Raw genomic sequence first — 24706 nt, forward strand, 5'->3', positions numbered from 1 at the left:
GCAGGTTTTTTTGTTTGTTTGTTTGTTTTATTTATTTGTTGACCTTTTGTTGAAGTATAATACTCATTCTACTTTTGTTCCTCTTACATATTTTTTAAGATCAGTGTCTATAAGTAGCCAGGATTGGCTTATAACTTGCTATGTAGGCCAGGCTGGCCTCAAACTCACAGAGATCCTCCTGTCTCTGCTTCCTGAGAGCTGAAATAAAGGCATGCACCACAACACTCCACCTCATTCTTAAAACTTCATGTACTTCATTTTTTTTTAATAAAAAATTTTTTAACTTCACTATGAATGGTTTGTCTGCATGTATGTATGTATACCATGTTTATGCAATGCCCACTTCTGTGGGCAGAAGAGGGAGCTGGAACACACCCTGGGACTGAAGTTACAGGTGGATGGAAACCTCCAGGTGCTTGGTAGAAACCAAGACTGTCCTGTTAGACCAGTCAGTGTTCTTAACCTCTAAGCCATCTCTCCAGTAATGAGTTTTGAACTTTGTAAGGAAGGATAAAGGTGTAATGTATCTTTTCTTATAAGTTACAGTGTTAACTATTATTGGTGTGTCATTTTAAAATTTGAATTAGTTTTTCTTGGCTTTTCCGTGTGCCTTCCTAAATTATTCTACATTCCCACTTGGTTTTTGTAAGTCTCTGTTCTATTTCTTTCTCTTTAAAACTTTTCTCAAACATTTTTTTCAGTATTAGAATATTTGTGAATAAAGTCCTGAACAGGAGATAATTGGGCAGTTGACATTCATTGCCACAAGCCATCTATCTTCTATCATAAATTGTCTCAGCTTTAAATGTTTCTTCATTTGTCTGTTCTCTGTTTTCCCTTTGATGTTTAAAGTATTCATTTCGTTTTATCCTTTCATTAAGATTGAGAATGCAAATGTTCTGTTGTTTGTTCTGAATGTGATTATCTTAATAGATCATGAACATTACTCAATTCTCTTCATAAAGAATAGAATTTCCAAGCTTTTATGGAAGGTATAACCTTTTTGTGGTATTAATTTAAGACTTAAACTTCTTTTTAATTTTTAAGTTAAACTGTATTACTTAAGCTGCCTTCAGCAATTACACTATTTAAAGCTGGGTGTGCTAGCATAAGCCTGCAATCCATAGTACTTTGGGAGTAGAGACAGGAGAATCAACAGTTGAGTTATCACAACCATGTGGCTCCATCACAAATTTAAGGGCACCCTGGGCTACCAGAAACAAAACAAAAAGACAAAAATAAAGCAGACCAAACATAGCTATTAGTCAGAAAATTACTGAAACCCCATTACTGTGTGCCTCTCAGGGCATGACGAGGAAGGTCACACCAGGTCTCTTCTGAGCCTACCTCCAAGCATATATGATCACTTCCTCCCTTTTGCAAGCAGCTGGGTTTTTTTTACTTTTAAAAAACTTTTTAAGTAAGAACATAATATGTAAAATACTATTATGTTCAAACAGTGTATATTTATTTGATTCCCTTCCGACCTCAGTTTCTCCTTGCTAGTTGTACTTAAGCAGATGTGGCATGTTTTCTAAAAGAGTAGATCAGAGAAAGGAAGAGGCCCTCGTGATGGCCATAGTGTTGACAGGGAACAGCATGAAGCAAGCTGAGGGCCCAAGCCAATCAAGAGAGGAGAAAGAATAGCAAGTCTAGTAGATCTGTCATCCCTGTGTGCTAGATACGGCCTGGGAATTCGGGGGCCAGTCTTTGGACTTGTAGATGTGGAGGAACAAGCATCACTGTCACAAACCAGGACCCTGTTTTCAGACTGTGGGCCAAAAGCCCTCAACCATGCTTTAAAATCAAGGGTTGATCAAGACAAACTTCTAAAATAGAAGAGAAAACTTGCATCACACAGATTTTTACCATACAGTGAGCATACTGCCAAAGGTCTTAAAAGACAATTGAGGTAAATTTGGCTTGGTGACAGAGTGTCCTTTAGTCATCTGCTTGCTTTGGTTTGTCAGCTTGACCAACAATAGGGTGGGAGTATGTACCCTCCATGGTTCAAGTCCACCCTGAACAGGGTTTTCAGTTAGCTGTCATAGCTAGGGCTTAAATGTCACCTGCATTGTGCCAGTCTCCAGAGGCCAGTGAAGAGCACCCAACATGCTTTTCATAAAGTGTTACTCAGTACAATGTTATTAAGTTTATGAAAATAATTTAATTGGTATGAATGACCCTTAGGAAAATAAAACCTAATATCAGAAGAACAAAGGCATATTCAAGTTCATCTGTGGGATCTAGAAGTATAAATATTGACTCTAGTATCATCCAACTCTTGACTTTGTCTTGACTGTATTTTAGAGCTATAGTTTAATAAAGAAAAATAAACTTTATAATGATGATTATTTAGGTACTTATGAGGTCACCACTCAGCATAGATCAACAGACTGTCATACATTATTTATAATGACAGTCTGCAAAGAAGGTTTTAACATTAAGTGGACACATGAAATCAAGACAGCAAGACAAATTGGCCAATAGGCCCTCCAATCAAGGAAGACAAATGGGCCTCAGTTATTTGCACACGTGAATAGTCACTCCACAGCTGTTAATGAGAAAGCCTGGTGTCATTAAAGAAACTAATTTTCTGTAAATCTGCTGGCCTATAAAACTTTTCCTCAGTGTCTATGAGCATGGTATATTTTATATATTAATTCACTCTTTTACTTTTTGTGGGGTTACAGACAACAGCAACCACATTTTATATTCATGCTCACAGTGCAGAAGGTCTCCAATCTGTCCACATCCTCACCAACACTTGCTAATAATTCATTCTCTCTCCCCCCTCCTCCCTCTCTCCCCTTTCATGTGCTTTGGGTCCTAATGCCACATAAAGAATTTGCAGATATTTTGCCCCAACTCTGGATTGTTCGTTCATTCTGTTTGTGATATCCTTTAACACATACAAGTTTCCTAATGATTTTCCCCTTTTGTTACCTGTTCCATTGATTTTTATGTCATAGTAATCACTGCCGTACAAGTTATGAAGATTTTCTCTGTTTCATCTGTGAATTCTCTGAGGTGGCTTCTTGGCTTGGTTGCTGGCAGCCTGTCTCATCTGGGTTCCTTTCCCCAGCTTGGCTTTCTCTTCCTGGTGGCCTTCCGTCTCTCCAGGTTCTCGCCCTGAGCTTCCAGAAAGTTTTCATCTTTACTGTCCTTCAATTTTTGCTTTGCTCTCTAGGGGCATAGAGTCTTGACAGTTGGTCCTTGACTCTTTATATTTGAGCAGTGACTCTTGACTTATGCTTCTCAGTACTCACATCACTTCAAGTACTTGTACCATCTCTCTTGGGCCATCATCCCTCTACTTGGTGGAGCCCTTGGTTCTGAAGTTCTTTCATATACTGGCCTTGATCAGATTTTTGCACTTCTTTGAATGTGTTTCTTCTCTCTTAGTCTGTGAAGTCTCTTTAGCTAGTGATGAGAAATTGCCTACAGTGCCATGGCTGCGGAGTGAAATCTTTTTCATTTTTTTTCTCTCGAAGTGGAGCAAATCTATAGAGAAAGTTGAAGATTAGGAATACCATTCATTCTAATCATTGAATCTGATATAAAGCCAAAATCAGTTACATGCCAGGAAAGGAGATGAAAACTGTAGCCAACTGTGAAGGTTGGCGGCAACCTACGCGTCTCTTTAGTGGGTGACCTCTTGCGCAGAAATTCAGTTCCCTCTGCCTCGTACATACTGGTTTTCTTGTTCTTAAAGAGGCTGTGGCTGATTGAAGCTCTGTGCTACATCCATGGGTCACAGGCCTGATTGTCATGTGATTAGCTTTGGCTTGTTTAGGCTCATACTGCAGCCCTTCTCTCTACATGCTGTGTGGCCCTTCATCCCCTCTTCCAAAAAGAACAGAGCAGGAAGCTCAAGAGTATGGCATCCCAAGGGAGAAGCTCTCCCGGTTATTTTACTAGTGTCATTGTCAGCAGGGTACAGGATAGACTTTGAGGGCCAAATAATGGCCCAGGGAAGGGTAAAAACACAAAGACTCTCTTACTTTTCAATCACCTCCCCCTGGCGTTTTCCATTTCCTGCTGGTACATACAGAAATGGCAGCGGCACAGACTCCAATCAATGCCTTACTTTGTAGACTTGCTGGGTGTTTGTCCTTGATGCTGCTGTGCCCAAGGCTGCTTCGCTAGGAGCCAGGACACCAGGACGCACCAGTGCTGGCCATTCTCTGCTCTCCTCTGTCATACTCTAAGGACATGCTCAGTGCTGTTCAGTGGCTTTTGAAGGCACTGTCTACTCTTATAAAAATCCAGCAGCAAGACTTGGCAGTATGTATTCAGTGTTCCTGGAAAATTAGATGACAGTTCCAGAATTTCTCAGAAAACAGGATGATTTACAGTGGGTTCCAGTCTTGAGCAATCTGCAATTACAGCAATTAGATAAATCTCCAGGGTTTTATAGAGAAAAAAAATCTTCTTAAAATCTTCAATATACAAATAATTTTCTAATTCTAGCTGTGTTCACTAATAGCTGTGGCTTGGATCAGATATATAATTGAGTCAATGAGTCACTGATAGGTGAATTTTTTATACATACAGAAGCTCCAAAATTGTTGCATGCATCTTTCTGCTTTCTGCTTGAGTGGTGGAGGTAGTAATTGAGTTGTAGGGCAGGAAGCTATCAAAGCAGAAGATGACTCGTTTCGCATACAAAGCCGAGTCTCTACCTTTAAATTTGGTACTTCGTAGTTCTCTTTCTTGTCTTGATGAAATCAAACACCTTCCCTGTTCCTCTGTTGAGGAGGACAACAGTGTAATAGTTATCACAGGGGTCAGAGGAAATGCTTAGAAGTTAGTCAGCATGCCAACATGCACAGGTCTCCGCTTCTCTGAATACAATAGATATTACAGCATGTACAGAGAACCCATCACAGGATTAGGCACAAAGAGAAAAAAATACACAGAAACCATGTGGTAAAATCGGGATGATATTCAGAATCAACATGTTATTTAGAGAAATCTGTAAGTTCAAAGCCAAACTTAAGAAGACAGCACTGTTCAAAAGATAATTTAGTCATGACTATGGCACTCGCCCAAGACATTTATAACAATATGCATTTTACTTATTAGCCATATGGATTCTAGAACATTCTTGTATCCTCTCCTAGTGTTTCTGAAGGACCTCCTTCTTCATACAGCCTTATTATGTAACCCTGGCTGGCCTGGAACTACCTGTGTAGATCAGGCTAGCCTTGAATCCAGAGATGCTCCTGACTCTGCCTCCTGAGAGGCATGCACCCCCAGCCCTGGCCAGAACATTTGTTGTTGCTATGCTTTGGACAGTGAGGGACTGATTAAAAACTTTTCATAGTGGTGACCCATTCTGGAAATATCAGTGTGCTTGCTGCTTAAGCTTAATACTTAAGAAAATGTAGGGGTTACAGAGCAAGGGAACCGTACTCCTAAAAGCCCTGATGAGTGAGGTGACACATGAGGTCCAATGTCCTCCCAAGGGCATGACGATGAGAAAAGACCCAAGTTGACTATGGATGGAGAAATGAAACTTTTGAGCCATTGTTAACAAAGATGCTGTTGCTTCACTGCAGCTTTCCTCTTGTCAGAGAAGAGAGGTTGGTTTGGCGTTTTTCCTGACTCAGTGTGTTTACCGGTTACCGTTTATCTTATCTCTTTTGAACTTTGCTGGAAGAAAAGTAAATTTTGTATGAATGTCCTTTATTGCCAACATACCAATCACATACCAATCATCTTTCCATTAATCTTAGGCTCTTGATATTTGCAGAGATATGTCTATTTTTCCACCTTCACAGAGTCAGAATGTGGACTTTTAGCATGTGTCATGGTGAATGTCAGAGAATCTAGAGAAACAGCTTAATCCTCTGGGATCTATCTTTACCTCAGATGGGTAAAGAGGAATTAAAAATATCCTATTGAGGACGTGGACAGGAGTACTGGCCAGTTCCTCCTTCTGCACGTACACCCTGAGTTCTATGTACAACCAGCCTGGGCTCTGCACTCTGGGGGCCCCAACCCAGGCCTGTTCCCAGCTCAGGAAGGTGGGCAGTGGCTGGCTCTTGGTGATGGGCAGAGCCAGCTGTGCACAGAGGCCTGCAGTGATTTCTGTATTCCGAGAAAGTTTAAAATAGATTCCTGGTTGGGTACCTTTACTGTGCTATAATTCTTCAAGTGTGGCAAGCAATACACATGGCATCTTTGTTAACAGTTTGTGACACTTCAGTGGATTGGGGCATCCCTTCTTCTCTGGCACCTGGATGAAGCATGTGTTTATTTTGGTTTATTTTGACAATCTCACTGCCTGGGTTCGGGTACTGTAAACCATCCTCACTCACTCAGATACAGAAGTGGGGAAAATGCCTGGATAATTACTGTCAGTGCTTTGAATAACCAGACAAAGAAAAATGATATGTTCTAAATAGGAAATAATTATATATTGATTGATAAAAAATTAGGCAGTTGGCAACAGATTATTTTGAAATGATACATTTTAAGAGGGACCCTAAATTACTCCTTTTACTAAAGCGGAATAATTTCAACATGAGTTTATTTAAATTTCCTATTTAAGTGTTTGGCTTTAGAGTTAGTGCACAGGCCACATCCCAGACAGGAAGCACAGCAAAAGCATTACTTGTTTAGAGAGAGAAAAGAATACAATAAGCATGAAGAGATTCACACATGCAGTGAAAAGGCCCCATGTGACTGGCATAGGAGCACACAAATGGAGCTGAAACGGCTACCAACTCTAAAGCCCTATGGCTACTTTTTGATTTGTTTACAACGAGATTACATCCTACGCCTCTGGGCTGGATGCTGACTGACTCTCATGGGACCGGGACCCAGGATGGTCACTTCTTGGTTCTACAGTCGGGGGTGTTTGCAATGTGACAGCACAAGCTAAGCGCAGAAAGCCCCAGCGGTCGTGAGAAGACAGCCTTGATTAGACTATATATAAGAAAGGGTCTAAGGGTGACTGGTTTTCAGCTTGGTGACCATTGGAAGGGTGTTGATAGAATCCAGGATCAGGCCAGTAGATATTTTTAAAAAAAAGAAGTATGTGGATCCCATCCATCTTACTCCCCACACCGGCCTCTTTTCAGTATCTCCTCCTGTGTTACTTAACCCTCACTCTGGTCACAAAAGTGCTCAACTTTGAAAAACTGAGGCTCCACTTCCCACCCCTTTTCATATCCATCGTGTCTTCTTCCTTGCTCCCATAGGAACTTAGGTGTTTGAACCACTGGGTTTCAACTTGGAAATTCCCACAACTTGCATCCTAGAACTTGGTCTCTTGAGCTGGAAATGTTCGAGCAGGAGAGATCTCATCCTTACCCCTCCACTGGGCTCCTCAGGAATGACAGAGGAGGCAGTGTCCTGGGAAATTGAGATATGACCTCCTTTGTTCTCAACTCTTCCATATTGAGCAGCTTGATCCTGTCCACCAAAAACATGGCCGTGGACTCCCAGGTTCTTCCCGTACACTGGTCTCAGAGCAAGGTTATCAGATATGTAGCTAAGGGCCCATTAGCCTTTGAACCCCATTCTTAAACTATGGATGGAGAAGGAAGACATTTTGAAACTAGCTAGCAACAAGTAAGCAGGCAAGCAAGACTGCCATGGATGTCCTAGAGTGGAATCAGTTCATATTTCAGAAAGAAACTCTCTGGGTAGAGAAATGTTTTACAACTTTAATAGTGGAAAAGGCAAGGGCCTATGGTAGCTACAGGTGACCTGTATCCATAATTAGTGTAAGTGTACCACATGTACACACACACCATATCTATGTGTGCATATACTTACTCCCACCGTCCTCCATCTTCTCTTGCAAGTGTCGTTCCATTTGTTGACAGTATTAGAAGTGCACAACCTGGCAGCTGGGCTTCTGTGATGGCGGCCAGCTGGCTCTTCCTCCTTGCTGTCTGTTTGAAGCTAGAGTGGCCCTATGAATAGACAGTTTGTTGCCATTTATAACTGCTATTCAGGCATGGAAGAGTATGTACACAGCTTATTAAACAGAACAGTGAAGGCCTCCATGTTTTTCCCTGTGGACCCTCGCCCACTACCACCTCTCCCCCAGTTCATATTAAGCTATGAAAGAGTTGGAGACCATCTCCTCCGGGATAGCCAGAGAAACTGGCTTGTGTATTGTGACTGCCTTCCCAACAAACCCTTTGGAATAGGCATAAGTATAGGCGCTACTATCTACATTAGTCTACAAATGAAAACTGGGGTTCTTAGGCTTTTCAGGACTTACTGAGCCAGGATAAGTAGATGGAAACATGAAGATGTCAACTTCTTACTCAATCTGGGTTGGTGAGGTTTAATAGTTCAACTATCCAGGATGCCGTTGAAGACAGTAAAGACAACGCTGAGCTACCTTCCGTCTTCCCACATAGCAGGAGGGCATGGTAGGACTCATACTTGGGGTTGGTCTCCACAAATTTCTTCTAATGGCCACTGAAGCTTGAAAGAAGTCTGTATAGGCAATGCAGCTCAGGCCATTGTTCTCACCTTCCTAGGACTTTTTTGAGACAGGCTCCAACTATGTTGGAGCTACCAGGCTGGCTATCAACTTGTGATCCTGCCTCAGCGTCTCTAGTATTGAAATTATAGGTATGCACTACAGTACCCAGTTCATAAGACGTTTTTCACCATGGGTCTAATAGAGCCTCAGGAATATTTTTATAAAATGTACTAGTCCAGTTGTAGAACTGAAAGGGAATTTACTGATCCTGTTTTCCAGAAGAGGAAATGGCCTGTACAGTGAAGTGTTAACTTACATTATTTAGTTTGCCACACTAGTAGTTCATAAATATTTTATCCCTGTCACAATAAGGATGAAGTGACCTTCTTGTGTCCCAATCATCCTTCATAATATTAAGGCAAGCTGCCTTACAGAAAGAAGGCACCCTTTGACAAAAGGACTGAGTTTTGTTGTGCTCTGATTTAACCTATATGATCCTTTTCATATTAGCTTCATGCTTTACTCAAAGGCAGAGTGGATTTTATATCAGGTCCTTTCTGTTGCTTTGATAAAATGCTCTGACAAAAGCAGTTGATGAGAGAAAGGTTTGGTTTACAGTTCAAAGGGATACAGTCCATCGCAGCAGGGAAGGCAGGGCAGCAGGAGCAGAGTCTGCCTGGTGATCAGGAAGCAGAATGGTCATTTCACCCACAGTTAGGAAACTGAGAGAGAAACAATAGGAAGTGGTACTGGCTTTTAAAGCTCAAAGCCAGCCTCCAGTGACATACTTCCTCCATCAAGGCTCCATTATCCTAACGGTCCCCTAACCTTCCTAAAGAGAGCCATAAGCCTAGGGGTACGGTGGAATGGTTCATATTCAAACCACAAAGATTTTAAAGAGTGTCACCCTGAACCATTACCCCCTTGAACTCCAGCATGCTCCATCTCACACCTGTCCTTTGAGGAGCATTCACACCTAGTCTAGATATGCTATGGGGATCTAGGCTGGAGCTCTGGACCAATACCATTCTGCCTCTGGGTTCTTGGCCATGAGCTGCCATTTACCCTTGGCCCTCTGCCCTCTACAGGGACTTAGAGATGAGGAAGAACCACTACCAAGGATTACATCACACTCAACCCTGGGGCCTTTTCCCGGTCAGTCAGGACAGTGAGGGCCCTTTCCAAGTTCTGAGATTATTGTTGAGCAAGTTCAGGGAAGGGGTGCATGCCTTCCTTCTGCTAAAGTAGGGGCAGAGTATAGGCATATTGTATGCCTGCTGTGGACTTGGTTGGTACTGTACTCTGAAGGCAGCTCCATCCAGTTAATTGTTCTAAAGTGTGCTTCAGACTCTGGCCTTAGTATAGATGTTACAGGAGTTAGGGAGCCAAGAGAGAACATACAAAGCATGGAACTGGAGAGTCTAGGTTCATTTTGATGGCAGTTCCTCCGTGGCGATTCCTGTTTAAGACAAGGCAGCTGAATCTCTGAGGTGCTTAGGGATTGTCCCTGAAACTAGCAGACCAGAATGTCCAGTGTTGTTTTTCCAAGTTTGAACTCTGTACTTGCTAACTGGCCACATTGCATTTTTATTAGCTAGTGCCTACTCCTCTTTATTTGGGGGTCTGCGAGTGGATGTGTAGCTGGGTGATTCTTGAGCTCCAAAGGACTGAGCCTCTTTGTGACCTTTTAGCCTGCTTCTTTGAGGCTCCCTGGAACTCATTATATGTAATAATTTTCTGTGACAGAGGAGAGGAAAGTGATAGGGGAAAATATTCAGAGAGTAAAACCTGGAATTTCTCCCTTTTCCAAAACTTTTTTAAGTCATGGGGCCAGAATTTCTTGAGGTCAGAATCAAAATATTTTTATTCAATTTAGAAATATGTTGTTTTCCAATATGTTCATGCCCCAATTTATTCCTTGACTGATAGTCTTATATCCTTTAAAGGCTGATAGTCTTCCTGATTGGATAGTTATGGGATGTGGGTAGAGATTCTACAAGTAGAGTTTCCAGTTGCTGCTGAAGTTATAGAACTCACAGAAGACTAAGGTGCTCCCTGGTGATGCTTCTGACAAAACTAGCCTTGTGTAATTGAGGTGTAAGTTCTGGTGTCCTTTCAGTTGTCTTTTCTTGGGAGAAGTGGTTTGTTAAAGATGAGGATGTGTAGGCAGTGATGGTAGGTAGAGAGAAAACACATGGCAGCTGTGGATTAACTGTTTAAACTAGTAGAGGAGAGAGGTGGGAATGGAGTTCATTGGAAGTTGTGGAAGCTGAGGAGGTAGAATGCAGTTGCTAGTTGATAACAGGAAGGCTAGGTAGAAACTGACGCAAGTAGAGGGAGTAGTGGAAGAAATAGAAATGGTGAAAAAAGAGGAACAGTGAGAGAAACTGGTGGTGGTGGTGGTGGTGGTGGTGGTAGTGGTGGTGGTGGTGGTGGTGGTGGTGGTGGTGGAGAAGGTGGAGGAAGAAGTGAACTCAAGTGGTGATGGCGGTATTTCTGGAGAGGTGGTGCTGGAGAAGCAAGAAGTAGAGGAGGGAGACATGGCACACCAGTGATTGTAGTGAAAGCAGCTGCTGACATTTGCTTTGAGGAGCTCTTATGGGCATGATTTAGGTTGTGGAGTCTTCCCCAAGGTCACATAACTGCTCATCTGCAGAAATTCTAGAGCCAGTGTCCTTCACCTTAAGGCCAAGCTGCCTCCTTGATATGGGAATACCGGATCTAAAACCAGGAATAAAACTGACTTGGCAAAGACATTTTATTTTGGGAAAACCATTTGTCAAGATTGACAGGCCCCGGACATGAGATTTCTTTGGAGGGTGATGGAAATATTCTAAAATTAGAACCTGGTGAGGGTTGTACGCTCTGTCTTGATAGCAGTACTCACTAGATTGTACACGTCCAACAGAGGAAGTGTATGCTATGTAACTTCTCAGTGTAGGTGTTTAAAATATGAAACATTGACAAACTCTACCATGAATAACTCAATCTGATGTGTGTGTGAGTAACATAGCAGAAGAGGTGTTAAAGTTAAGCAATCCAAAGTTGCTTTTGCTGATGTCTAAAATAGTCTCCTTTGGAGGTAGTTATGTTGCAGAAATGCCAAATGTGGGATACTAGGGCTTTTCTGTGCCTAGTTAACGAATTTAGGTTAGTGGGAAGATTAAAGTGAAAACTTGAGCACGTGCACACACACATGCTTACCTTTTTGTCACGTATATATTCATGTATATGCATATATGAGACAAGTTTTTTGAAGTCTGGCCAGAAATGATAAAAACGTTTTCATGATAGACTCAGCAGCTTATATAAATAGTATCATAAGCAAAAAGTGTAATTGGCACCATTACAGATAAAAAGTATTGCCCTCACTCCTTGATAGAGACAGCTGGCATGCTGAGCTTTTCTTCTCTCCTTCAGACTCTTGGAAACTGTTCTGGCTGGGCTTTATGCTGGATTGACATGTCTTTGCTCTCCCTTCCTTTGCCTTTACATGGTTATAAAGTGTGGCATCTAAGCAGGCAGGACCATGTGGGGCAAAAGCATACCACCAGATCATTCTTAGTTAGTGTTCTAGTCATTGGGAGGTCTGATTTTGTACATCTTACTGGAAGAGAAGTTAAGAGTGCCGATTACAGCTTTCACCACGTTGTGTGATACTTCAGGCACTTTCGGGAAAATAGGTACAGTGACATCTTCTACTGTTGAGAACTCATGAGCTCACACTCATGGATTATGTACTGCACAACTGGGCAAAGTCCCTTTGTTTCCCCCACCCCTGCCTCTCAGTTTAAATCTTCTCACAACTTTGACTGCATTTATAATAACACAATTAAAACCCAACACTACGGGAGTTCATGTACTCTCTTCAGAAGAATCACCTTGTGAAGACTCTGGTGAGGACTCCATCATGGTGAGATGGTGTACCATCTCAACAGATGTCCCCAAGTGGGAAGATGGTCAAAGGTTGGTTTTAAACCAAGACATTATTGAGGGATGACAGCAAGTAGGTAGGTGGTCAGTGCATAGTAGATACTGGCCTTTCCCCTGAATTGGGTTCCACACCCACCCCTGACACATGTCCTCCTTCCCCAGGTCACTTCCCCAAGCTTTGAAACACCTGGGCTCTTGATCAATAGAGTGGAAGAAGTTAAATGCTTGCTTATGAGACCAGGATCTCAGGAGTGTGCTGGAGCGGAAGGGAGAGGGTTATTGAAGAAGCTGAGAACAGTCAAGAGGAGAGAAGGTTGGCCCCAGGCTTTGACCAACAAGAATCGCTAAGGAGCTTTCACACAGCAAGCTGATATATGGTTTATGAAACATAGTCAATCAAGACAACAACCCCAACCAGCCCTTATCCCTCCCTGGCTTACCTTGCTCTGTTGGCCACCATTTTGTGAAATTAAAGGCCCAGGGATGTGATCATGCAACCCAGGCACCATCTTACTCTCTTAATGCAGAGACAGAAGGGAGCTGACCATCTTCACTGTCTCTTTTCACCAATTTCAGTGTTTTGTGTGAGTCCCATTTCATCATTTAGTGCAGTGTCCCAGATTGGGCCACCCAAGAGAGGGTGGGCTTTTCCTGTTTTCACAAAGGCATGTTTCTACTTCGATCTGCTTGGCAGGGCAGACTTGGACTTGAGCAAGTACTTCCAAAACCACATGGATCTGAGAAGGTCCAGCACTAACTAAGAAAGTGCCCTTGATGGTTTCAGGTAAAGAACTTTTGGAACACACTCCCAACCCTCCCACCTTTTTCTGGAGGCAGACAGCATAGTAATTAAGAACCATAGTCTGAAAAGTATTTGCTATTAACCGGGCCTCCTGCTCATGAGGGAGGCAGTGACCACAAGGCCACCCTCTCTTTCCCCTGCCCAGTTCTATCTTCGTGGAGGCCAGGAGGCTAGGAAGCAGACACACAGATAAACAGAAACTAACCTGAAGAGGAAACCTTTAGTCTGGCCTCGCTGTTCATTCCCTTGCTCCTGGCAGCATGACATTGTTTGCCTCGGAATGGCGGGCAGACATTTGCTCTTGACCTTCTGGGTGTCAATGCCACAGTCAGTAGGTAACTTTACTCGGCTGCCTTTGGGGGTGGGGTTGATTTCATTTTACAAATGCCATGATTTTTAATACACAGGTTGGCTGTTCCCAATTGAAAATCCTGAAACCTGAGCTATTCTAAAATTAAAGACTTTAGGGGAAAAAAACAAACAAACAAGCAAAACATAAGGCCACAATTGTCAAATCTACTCCCTGAACCTGCATACAATTAAAAGTATTGCATTAAGGATGCTGTGAGGAAAAGGCATGTATGAAACATAACTGAATTCATGTTTAGACCTGAATTGATCCCTACGATCTATCAATATATCCATGCATACAGTCTCAAAAAAAAAAGAAAAGAAAAGAAAGGAAAAACTGTTGGTCCCAGGCATTTCAGCTAAGGGTCACTCATTTTGAGTCAAGTCTTTTTGACTTCTCGAGGGGGGAACAGAATTCTTGTCTGAAGCTCTAACCTATTTAATTTTAAAAGATGACTTTCTATTTTTTCATCTGGGGATTTTACAAACACATGCACTTCTTCGTGGGATTTCGTGACTGCATCACATTTTAAACAGTGCTTGAGACATACATGAATGTTGTCAGATAAAAGTAGAGACTCCCTAGCGAAGCTGTAGATAAACTACAAATAATGTTTAGGTCAAGTCCTATGTAATATTTGGTTGCATACTTATACCAAATAATAATTTTCTGTCTCAAACATTTAACAACATGGTATATCTTTTTTCTTCCTAGTTCTAAGAAAGTATGTCTATATAGCCCTGTTCGCTTGTGATTTCTGAGACGTCTCGGGGAAAATGGTGTGTTGAGTGTATGAATGAGCCTCAGACTTAAGTATTCGTAGGATGTAGCTAGATGCTATCAGGTAGGGCCATGTCCATTGTGAACGGATATATTTAATCAAAACTATTCGAGATCTGTGACATGAGAACCCAGACCCTTCCAGTCTTAGAAATGGTAGGCTTGTATATCTTGATGAATGTTTCCTAGCATCCTTGTGAACTGCTTCCAGGCTAATGGTCCAATAGTGGTATTTCCATGAGTGATAGAAACACTCATTCAAAGATATATTTCAGATGAGACATTTTAATATTTTAAGCAAACTTTAAAAGTTAAACTCATATCATGGATACGTTTTAAGAAATGAATTCTTAGGTAATGTTATCACTGTATAAACATCTTAAAGTGTGGTTATACAAAGCTAACTGATTGAGGTCCCTACATACCTGGGTTGTATGGTATAGCTTCTAGCAGACATACAGTCTATACTGAATGAAGCTATGTGTTCTGTGACTTTTCTAAACCTGTATTAAATCTTTCCTGGCTCAAGTTTGCTTGGAAGAAAATGACTAAGATGTTCATGTAAAAGAAGCAAGAAAGGAAATACTCTGCTGATGATAAAACCTGTTGGCAGGCTGTGCAAGTGGAAAATGCAGGGTGTCAGCCCAAGAGCATACAGATGTGCGGAACTGATGAGTAGGGGCTTAAAAGAAGGTGTATGTTTGCATGCGTGTGTGCATTCGTGTATGTGTGTGCACAGCAACCTAGAGCAGGCAAAACAAGGATTGGGTAACAAATAGTGCTGTCGTTTGCAAGTTATTTATTGAACTAAGGTTCATGTTAAGGGTTTGCTTTCCAGGGTGGCACTATTGGGAGGTAGTGGAACCTTTGAGAGGTCAGGTGGGATGGTTAAGTCTCTGGGGGCCTGCCCTCAAGAAGAGGGCTTCTCTGTCTCTGGCTCTCTTTCTATTTTCTCAAAAACCTTGACCATGAGGTAAGCTGATCACCATGTACTCCCTGCTGTTGACACTAGGTACCCAGATACATTGAAGCCAACCAGTTGTAGACTGAACCTTGACAACTGAATCAGATTAAAACCTTTCCTCAAAAAAAATAAAAAAATAAAAAAATAAACCTTTTCTCTTAGTAAGTTAAGATTGTTATCTCTGGTGTTTGCTATATTAAAGAAAACTGGCTAATACCATTTGGTCAGATGACATCTGTAACATCTCTCTCTTTCTCCTGTTACCAGATTCCTCCCTTTCAACAGATGGGCCTTAGTGGGACATCTTAGATACAAGTTGGATTTAAGTATTCACAGAAGTCTATATATTCATCAGCAGAACACTGGGCAAATAAATTAATATCTATGCGGCGAGGAATGCTATATCTCTGAAGAGATTCATCTAATGGTGGTTACATGTGTTGACCAAACTATGCCAGAGATTACTTAAATATGATTTGTATATCCCTTCTTTAACAACTAGGATCATATTGTCCTTGTGATTCCAAAAACATACATTCTCTGCAAGTAATGCAGACATTTTATCTGTATACATATGTTATGTTTCTTTTTTAAAAAATAATCTTTGGGATACAGATAGGCTAAATACTTTGGTATGTGATTAGAGTGGGGTTTATCTTATATTTTTTCTTCATATTTTAACAAATTCTAAAATAATTTCTTTTGAGGGGAAGGAGGTAGGCGTCAGTTCTTGGGATTTTGTTTTGATTTCAGTGGGTTTTCCTTGGAGAAAGTATGGAGGCAACTTTTCTTCCTTTGAAGTATGTTTGTGAGTGCCTTTGATGAGCTGGCCTTTGGTATCTCTTCCTCAAGGCACTCTCTTGCACACACACACACACACACACACACACACACACGGCAGTGTTCTGAAGCCCAGTGTGGATCTTACCTTAGCTCTTCCTTTTACACACTGATGTGAAGTATGGCTGCAGACCCATGCCCCACCACTCCGACACCTTTGCGAAAGCAATGTGCTCTTCCTAGACCGTGAGGTGATTTGGCAGGAAGGACTGAGTGAGGGGTGTTGAGCCAGCTTTCCATGTCCTCCTCTATGGACAGCCCTGGTGCACTGGAAATGGTGATGTGAAGCTGCACCCTGCCCGGAAGAGCAAGAACTCAAGCTTGCCAGGCTTGCATTTGAGATGTGCTACTGAGATTTGCTCAGTGAATTTAATAGAGTAGCAAGCTTCTTATTTAAACCACGAGTTCAGCTCTAGTTCTATGAAGAAATACATAGAAACACCACAGGATAAAGCAAATATTAAAGAGTAACTTAAAGAAATTTAACAAAATTGGACTAGTATAACTTCTCTATTTTTCATCACCTTTCCTATTGATATTATTGACGGTGCCACAGTCCTATAAGCAACTTGTTACCTGTGGTCAGATTCCGAGAAACCCAACAGACCTTGCAGTAATCCATTATTTCCTTTTGAAACAAGATGCTGCCTACTGGAGAAATTATAAGTTTTTTATTTACTCATAGTTACATACCAAAGCATGTTTTCCTAACATTTTCAGTTTAGTTGGTTGAATACATGGAGTCATAAGCAAAAGCACAGAAGGCCAACTGTATATTCTAAAATATCCTTGACACTAGCAGAGTAAGATTCTCATGCTACAGTAGCTTGGCATTCTTGAAACAATGAATAGGTACAGTTGTTATTTGTACAATAGGTTTATCAATTGTAGATGATCATTCCCCAATCTATGATTGTTTTGCTTAGAAAGTTTTTGACGTTATGATTGTGTAAAAGCAATATGCATTCAGCACAGGGATTTTGAATTTTCAACTTGAATCTTTTTCTGGACTAATACCGTCGTATGATGCTGTCTTGCTATGCAGGGCAGTGAGTATGTGTCATAGTTCATGCAGTGTTGAGCCTCATGGTCACAGAGAAACAAGAAGTACTCCATAGTCTGCCATGTCCCTAGCACAACGTGGCGTCGGTTGGGTGTGCTCAATGCCCTATTCACCTCAGATATTGTGTGTTTATGATGAATTTAGTGGGGCATGATCCCACTGTAAGTGAAAGAAATCTGTGCTCTGCTTGTGACTATATATTTTTATTAAGTATACTTAAATGAACACACTGTTCTTTTGGCACAGTTCAAAACCTTTCTAATTACAGAAGTAGTATGTGATTTCAAAATGTTCACAGATTTTGCAGATTTGTAAGAGGTAGTTAACATCTTATTACCAAGATTTAGTCACTTTTTTGTAAGCGTGCGGATATAAAGTGGCATATTCCTACCCATATTGTAATGTTTCTTTCATTGGCTTAAGATGTTTCTCTGAAGATTTTTTTTTTCTAAAATTTTGGATCTGCTGTTTTAATTTCTGCCTAAAACATTGTCTTTATTCGACCTGCGCTGCGCTCCTCAGCCTCTGTTGGCAAGGAACACCTTATGGTCCCTGACTGGATTGTTCTGACCCAGGAAGTCCAAGATTGCTTACCCAGCAATTCTAGAAAGTGCCATGTGCTCGATAGAGTGTTGATTATTGACATTCATTGCCCAAGCTGAACGGTCAGCAGTTGTCCTTTTTAAATTACTTTTCGGGGAAATCTACAACAAAAAAAAAAAAAGGAGCCCCTGCTAGCTCCCTTGACAACAGATCACCGTTTGCCATGGTTGGTTTCCCTTCCACAGCACGTTTCTACCTGTCATTTAAGAAGGAACTGAGCAAGAGAGAAATTGGTGGTGGGTGCAATTCCTCCTTTCACTCTGTTGTCTTTTTTTTTTTTTTTTTAGGACAAAGTGGGGCAGTCATCTTCTAAACCACAAAACCTAGCCCGGACTGGGTTTTCATCTCAATCGAGAAGCCAACCAGGTAAGAACTGACTGTAACTGTGCAGCTCTGTGAGAACTTCGTAGTGGTCCTTGGTGCCCATGAGGCTCCAGGGTACCCTGTATATAGGACAGTGTGAAAGGGACTGAGTCAGTATCAAGTGTACTAAAACCGCCAGGCAATGGTGGCACACACCTTTAATCCCAGCACTTGGGAGGCAGAGTCAGGCGAATCTCTGTGAGTTCAAGGCCAGCCTGGTCTACAAGAGCTAGTTCCAAAAGAACAGGCTCCAAAACCACAGAGAAACCTTGTTATTAAAAAAAAAGAAAAAATTAAAAGTGATAAAACCTGGAGCCTGTGCTCATACCATGCACTGTACATCCTTGTTAAAATGCTTATCATTCTCTAGTATGACACTTTTGAAACACTTGTCACACTGTGTTGTTTGGGGACACCATTACATGGGGGATAAAACATGTATCCGTTTAATATAGGTGAAATTTTTTTCCCAGTATTTTTGATCTATGCTTGGTTCAATATATAAATGTGAATCCTGGGGATACAGAAATCCAGCTATATACTTTAAAATCTTCTTGCCATCAAGAAAATAAGATTCTAGCACCCTCTTTTTCTCTTCAGACCAATAAAATCCAGCATATATATCATTACATATTTCCTTTCAATGAGCAAACTTCAGTGAATCAAAGGTTAAATTATGATTTGTGTGAATTAGCTGGGATTCACCTCTTACTTTGCTAGGGCACCGAGTTCTACCTAAATGCAACTGGCCATTGCCTGTTGGGGTCCCTCCACAGAAGGAGCCTCTCTTTTACCTTCTGAGTGTCCTTTCACCCTGGGAACTGCTGGGTTTTCTGTTGAGTAACTCCACAGCAGAATCCTTTATATTTGGGTAATTTTGTATTTTCAGTTATGCTAGTTTTATATGCATGTACTCTAGGCATCTCTCCTCCCCTTTTTTTTCTTTTCCCTTTTCTTGTTCCTTCTATATTGTTAAATTTCTGAGAGGGTGTCTATGGGGAAGAAGACAATGTCTGTAAATGAATATGAAAGTAATTTGGTAAGTTAGATCTAAGAAATGGAAATTCTGATCAAGAATGAAGCCACTGACCTTGATGTGGGTCTGGGGAAACTCACCTGGCCATTGCTGGGCTCCAGGTAAGTAAGTGTAAGTCAAGAAACCATATGTTTTTGAGCTGGTAATTGGAGTAATCAGAATGTTGTAAATTGTTTAATGAAAATGAGGATGACATTTAGCAAAAAAGTAAACACTGAAGTGTACCATGTAATCAAATAAGTGTTTTCTCAAGCATTAGGCAGCTCATAAAAGAGCCAGGATTGTCTTTGACAAACAAACTCAGGCTCACACTTCAGAAAATTTTCCAGTGAGATAATGTAAATGAAAAAGTACCTGTTTGTGAAGGCTGGTTTGACTCAGCACACTGTGCCGCTGATGAATGAGCTCACGAGGTTGAGATGTTCAAACAGAAGTCTGTGCTTAACCCTTTTATCATAAAATTAGCAATCAATCTAAAAGAATTCTTAAAAGCTTACCTCTTATCTATTATCTTTACATTTTACTCTCAACTGCCATGTAGACAGTGGGCAGAGCTGGCCCCCTAAAGAGAGCTCTTCATGTCTCTTATATAGCAGCCAGTGGAAGCTAGGACTCCACTGTGTCACAGCATCTGAAACAGAGCTTCAATGGAAAAGAACCACGTTTTTATATTGAATTCGACGGCTTATTGCCCTGAGAGAGTTTTTCCCTTTAAGCACGCCTGTGACATTGGCTGTTGTTAGTCCTTCTTTTCCCATAGCATGTAACACAGGAAAAAACAAAGAAAAACCAAAAGAAAACATGGCAGTACAGCCATAGAACCAACAAAGACAAATAGAGATTAGTTCAAAGTAATGGAAGCCAAGAAAGTTCTGAAGGGAAGAAATAGATGTCCTAACACACCATGACACTGATAACCAACTTAGGCACAATAAATGTCAGATAATATGATTTACTTTCAAAGCACTGAGGGAAAGATAACTATCCATCTAGAGTTTTATACCAGTGTAGCCTTCCTAGTAAAGACACAGTAGAAATTTTTCAACTGGTTCTTCAGAAAACAAGTTACTGGTCAGCCTCATTCAGAGAATATTCAGAGCTAGAGAAACATCATAACCCGGTGGTAGAGCTCTTACTTAGCTGGCACAGACCCTGGTTTTGATTTTTAGTATTTAAAAGTGGTACTTCAGGAAAGGAGAATATGAGCACTGAGGAAAGCATGGCAAACAGGAAATGGTGCAATGGAGAGAAACTAGCATGGTGTTGAGTTCAGGGCCATGCAAATGGTTGAAATGGGAACAAAGTGAACACCACATATTCACATATTGGGAGTCTTTGGGGACTGTGAGTCAAATGTGAAAAGGCTCTAGTTTTGAGAAATAAAATATGGAATAACTTGTGACCGTAAGAAAAGGCAAACTTAATAGTCCGTTTGAAGATTTTAAGTGCAGCTACAAGTTGACAGTACTCACTAAAAGAGCACATATCTATAGTTTCTGACTTACTGGGAAAAACAAGAATACATTTTTTTAAAAATCAAACAATGTCATATAGAAAAGAAGAAAAAAATATATCCATATCAGTATTCACAGACTCACATTTGAGATTCACCCCCAAACCTGCCCACCAGACACTGTAGACTCTTCTCTGAACCTGTAGCATTTTTTGAAAAGTTGACCATCTATGGAAAGTTGCAGTAAATTTTAAGCAATCATTTCATGCAAGCCTTGTTCTTTGACCTAGTGTGATTAAATCAAACGTCAACACAAAAAGTTCAAAACAAAGCATGTAAACATGTTTGTAGACACTTTAAAACACACCCTAATTTCACTCATGACCTGCACGGTGGGAATCCCAGTCATTTAGAATGGAATGAACGTGACTGCATGGCAGCTAGTTAGTCTGCCATACAGCTAACGTGGTGTGCAGATCTTAACTAATGTGCTCCAGAAAGAAGAGTCATTGAAACTAGAAGAGTGTGAATTGAATACATCTAAGAATTTCAAAGAAAGAAATTAGAAAGACTAAAATAGAAACTCGTTGAAATAAGAATAGAGCAACAGACAATAATGAAGCCAAAGCTAGTCCTTTGTGTTAATAAATACATAAAGAATATAACACAGTGCCCAGACGTGTGAGAGCAACCCATGTTAGTACAGGATAGAGGTTTAAAAGGGAGAAAACCTTGAACTGTAAATGTGGAAATAGAGGGAATGTATTGCAGTGGTGTCAAAGCATATCTGCTCTTGAAATAGATAAATCTTTGTTTATATGTAGTGCTTGTGGTTGAGCCTCTAGGGCCCTGGGCATACCAGGCAAATGCTCCACCACTGAGCTCAAACCTAATACCTAAAATAGAAAAATCTTAAATAACTGTTGAGGAAATGGAGCCAATGATCAAGACTCTTCCTTCAAGAAGAGTTTTACAGGTGAATATTACAAAATCTTGGAGGAACAAGTAATGTCTGTCTATGCAGATTGTTTCAGAGAGATAGGCACAAGAACGGTTTCCACGGAAAACAGGTTTATATTTGAGATAGTACCAGAAGTCAAAATTATAGGCCTGTTTCACATGTTAACATATTTTTAAAGTATAAATAACTCAATAGTTAATCAGATTCTTTAGTTGAGTCTTAAATATTCTACCCAAGTTGGGTTAGCTATAGTAATGCAGAGATGATTTTATTATCATAAGCTGGGGTGAATACAGCAAACATGTTACAAGACTAAAGGGAAAGCAAGTGATAATATATAGGCAGAAAAAAAGAGTATTTAGTACTCGTCCCCACTCATTATAGTAGAGAACTGACCAACAGAGTTACAAAATAGCCTCCATATTTCCTTCAAGTGGACAGTCAGAAAGCCACAGCATTTGTCCTACATTGGAGCTGTGATTTGAGTGTGAAGTGCTTCCCATGGGCGTCTGTATTTGAATAGTTGGCCATAGATGGTGGTGCTATTTTGGAGGATGTGGGACCTCTAAAGGCAACGCCTCACAAGAGAAAATAGGTTACTGGGAGCAGGCCTTGAAGTATGATAGAAGAGTCCGACTTCTTGAACATTCTTTGCTCCTGCCACCAGCCATGGTAGATTGTCCCTTCATGCAATAAGCCTCAGTAAGCTCTTCCTCTTGTAAGTTGGTTCTTTTCAAGCATTTGATCACAGAAAAAAAGAATTAACGCATGAGGAAATAATAGTTGTGTCCTGGATAACCCAGAATCAGTCAAGATCTGAGCCACTATGTGTTAAGCCTGTAAACATAAGAAGAAAGAAGCCCTTCACTTAGCTGCAAATGTGATTATCCAAAGAAAAAATCATGTTTCGAATAGTGGGAAACTTTTAACATGATTAAGAGTTATACTTAAGGGACTGGAGAGATAGCTCAGTGGTTAAGAGCATTGACCATTCTTCCAGAGGATCTGAGTTCAGTTCTGAGCACCAACATGGCAGCTCACAACCGTCTGTAACTCAAGTTCCAATGGATCCAATTCCCTCATACAGACGTACATGCAGGCTAAACAGCAATGTGCATTTTAAGGGAAAAAAAGAGTTATACTTAAAAGCATGTGCCAAGGATGGTGACACATGGCTAAAATCCATCACTAGATAGTTGAAAGCAAGAGGATAATAAGTTTAAAGGAGCCTCAGCTATATAATTTGTTTCAAAACAATCCAGAACCAGTAAAAATATAATAGTATTCCTGTTTATCAATAGGAAACAAGAATAAAATACAGTATAGAAAGAAATCCCAAGTATAAGAGTAGTAAAAATTATAAGATACCCAGGATGAGTGAATTCAACAAGATTACCAGCTGCTGTGTGAAACCACTAGAGTCTAATGCCATAGAGGAGAAGCAGATTTTGTGCTGATGGATGAGACGATGTATAGCAGGGAAGATGATTACATCTTCCCAAATTTATCTTTGCCTTAGTTGTGGATGCCATGAAATTCCCAGCAGAGTTTTGGGTTGCCGTGACAAAAGTTTCCTAACTTTAGCTAGAAGAGCAAGACGATAATGGCCAGGAGAAACCTGAAGAATGAAGTTGATAGGTGGCTGTGTTATGGTCAGATAGCAAGGGTTCTTAACAGAAAGGACGCGATGTGGCTCATTCAAGGCAGGTAGAGGTAGCACTAGAGCAGACATCTAGAAATGATCCATGCAAAACTAAGTACAACAGAGAAAAGTTGTGGCAGAAAGGAAATGCCTACAACCACAACTAACTGTACCTGTAATTGGTTAAGAAGATGAATCCCATGATGCATTCTATCCTGTAGTTAAGTTGAGGCCAATTAAGTAACAAAAAGTGTTGGGGGAGGAGTTATGCAATGTCTTAGTAAAGAATTGTAGCCTGAAAGCATGAAGACTCTCACTTCTCATTTATTCTTGTTACTCAAATAACCCTAAAGGAAAATGGTAAGCTTGCATATAAATGCATTTCTGTATAAATATACCAAATGTCATGAAACACTGAGTGGTACTTCAGCCCAGGGAGGTGGGCATGCAATGCATGTAACATGCACAACATTATTGTCTTCTGTTTAAAGAAAGGTATAATTCTTATAAATAAAAAGGACAATGTCAAATAACAAAGGTAGTCATGAGCCTGGACAGGCAGTTTGCAGAAACATCGAGCATGCAGTCTTCCTTCTGATTCTGGACACTCATTTCACATGAAAACTAAGGAAACCAACTGAGTGGAAATCAAGGAAGCTGATGCTCTGAGGGAGGTTTCAGGGAACACAAGGGCACAGTCCCTCTTTCAAGTGTGTCCAAGTGCAATGTTCATCTTCCCTCTTGGCACACACACAGCACTTGGGAGTCTGTGGTGAGCAGGCCTGGGGAGTGCAGCTCTCTGGCAGTGCAGTACAAAGGCCATTCCCTTCCTGGGAGAGAGTGGATCAGCCTGTCTCCAGGCAAGCATTGAGCCCACAGGAGCATGTAGGGGGCCTTCCCAGTGCTTTCCCCCAAACCACCATCTTCTCTTCCCACTCCTCACCCAGAACCAAGTTCAACGTATGAGGTTATTTTTAAGAAGCCTTCTTGGAATATTTGGCTGAGTAGAACCAAGATACTGTGCTGTTCCTTCTTGCTTACTAATTTCTGATAGACTTTAGGGTTGCATGTACGTGGTACCCAGAGTTGCCGGCCAGTCCCTTACAAGGGGCCTGATATATAGAGTTGAAGATTAGCTGTGCCTTTCCTTGACCTCCTACTTCTCTCTGGCAAAGAGGATTTGTCGTTCCTGTTTGATTATCTCATTCCTAACATAAGCTGCTTATTTTTATGTGGCAGTTGCTAAAAACACTCCATGTATTTATTTCTTTGCACCAACAGGAAGGGCCACACTTTCCTTTGAAAATGGCTCATTTTCTAATACTTAAAGGTACACTCAACTATTTCAAAGAACTACTTCTTCATTGTGGAAGAAAATATATAAAGTTTATTGTTCTAACCATCGTAAGTGTGTGATTCAATTTTATTCACAGTGTTGTACACCATCATCATTATCTGT

At 40.9% G+C, this 24706-nt stretch overlaps 1 protein-coding gene across 7 annotated transcripts in view; it reads left to right on the forward strand.

Moving 5' to 3' along the window:
- Positions 1-24706, forward strand: part of Grb10 (growth factor receptor bound protein 10) — a 121439-nt gene that overhangs the window by 35865 nt on the left and 60868 nt on the right. For all 7 annotated transcript variants that reach the window (XM_041669411.1, XM_041669410.1, XM_041669406.1 and 4 more), the window contains exon 2: positions 18080-18158. Coding sequence is in view for 5 of the 7 variants with exons in the window: in XM_041669410.1 (XP_041525344.1) it covers positions 18080-18158 (79 nt within the window). In the remaining 2 variants the exon portion in view is untranslated. The remainder of the gene's footprint in view (positions 1-18079; positions 18159-24706) is intronic.

This window comes from Microtus oregoni, unplaced genomic scaffold, assembly GCF_018167655.1.
Source record: "Microtus oregoni isolate MIOR12 unplaced genomic scaffold, Mior012 000019F_ref0000042, whole genome shotgun sequence".
NCBI classification, from domain to species: Eukaryota; Metazoa; Chordata; class Mammalia; order Rodentia; family Cricetidae; genus Microtus; species Microtus oregoni.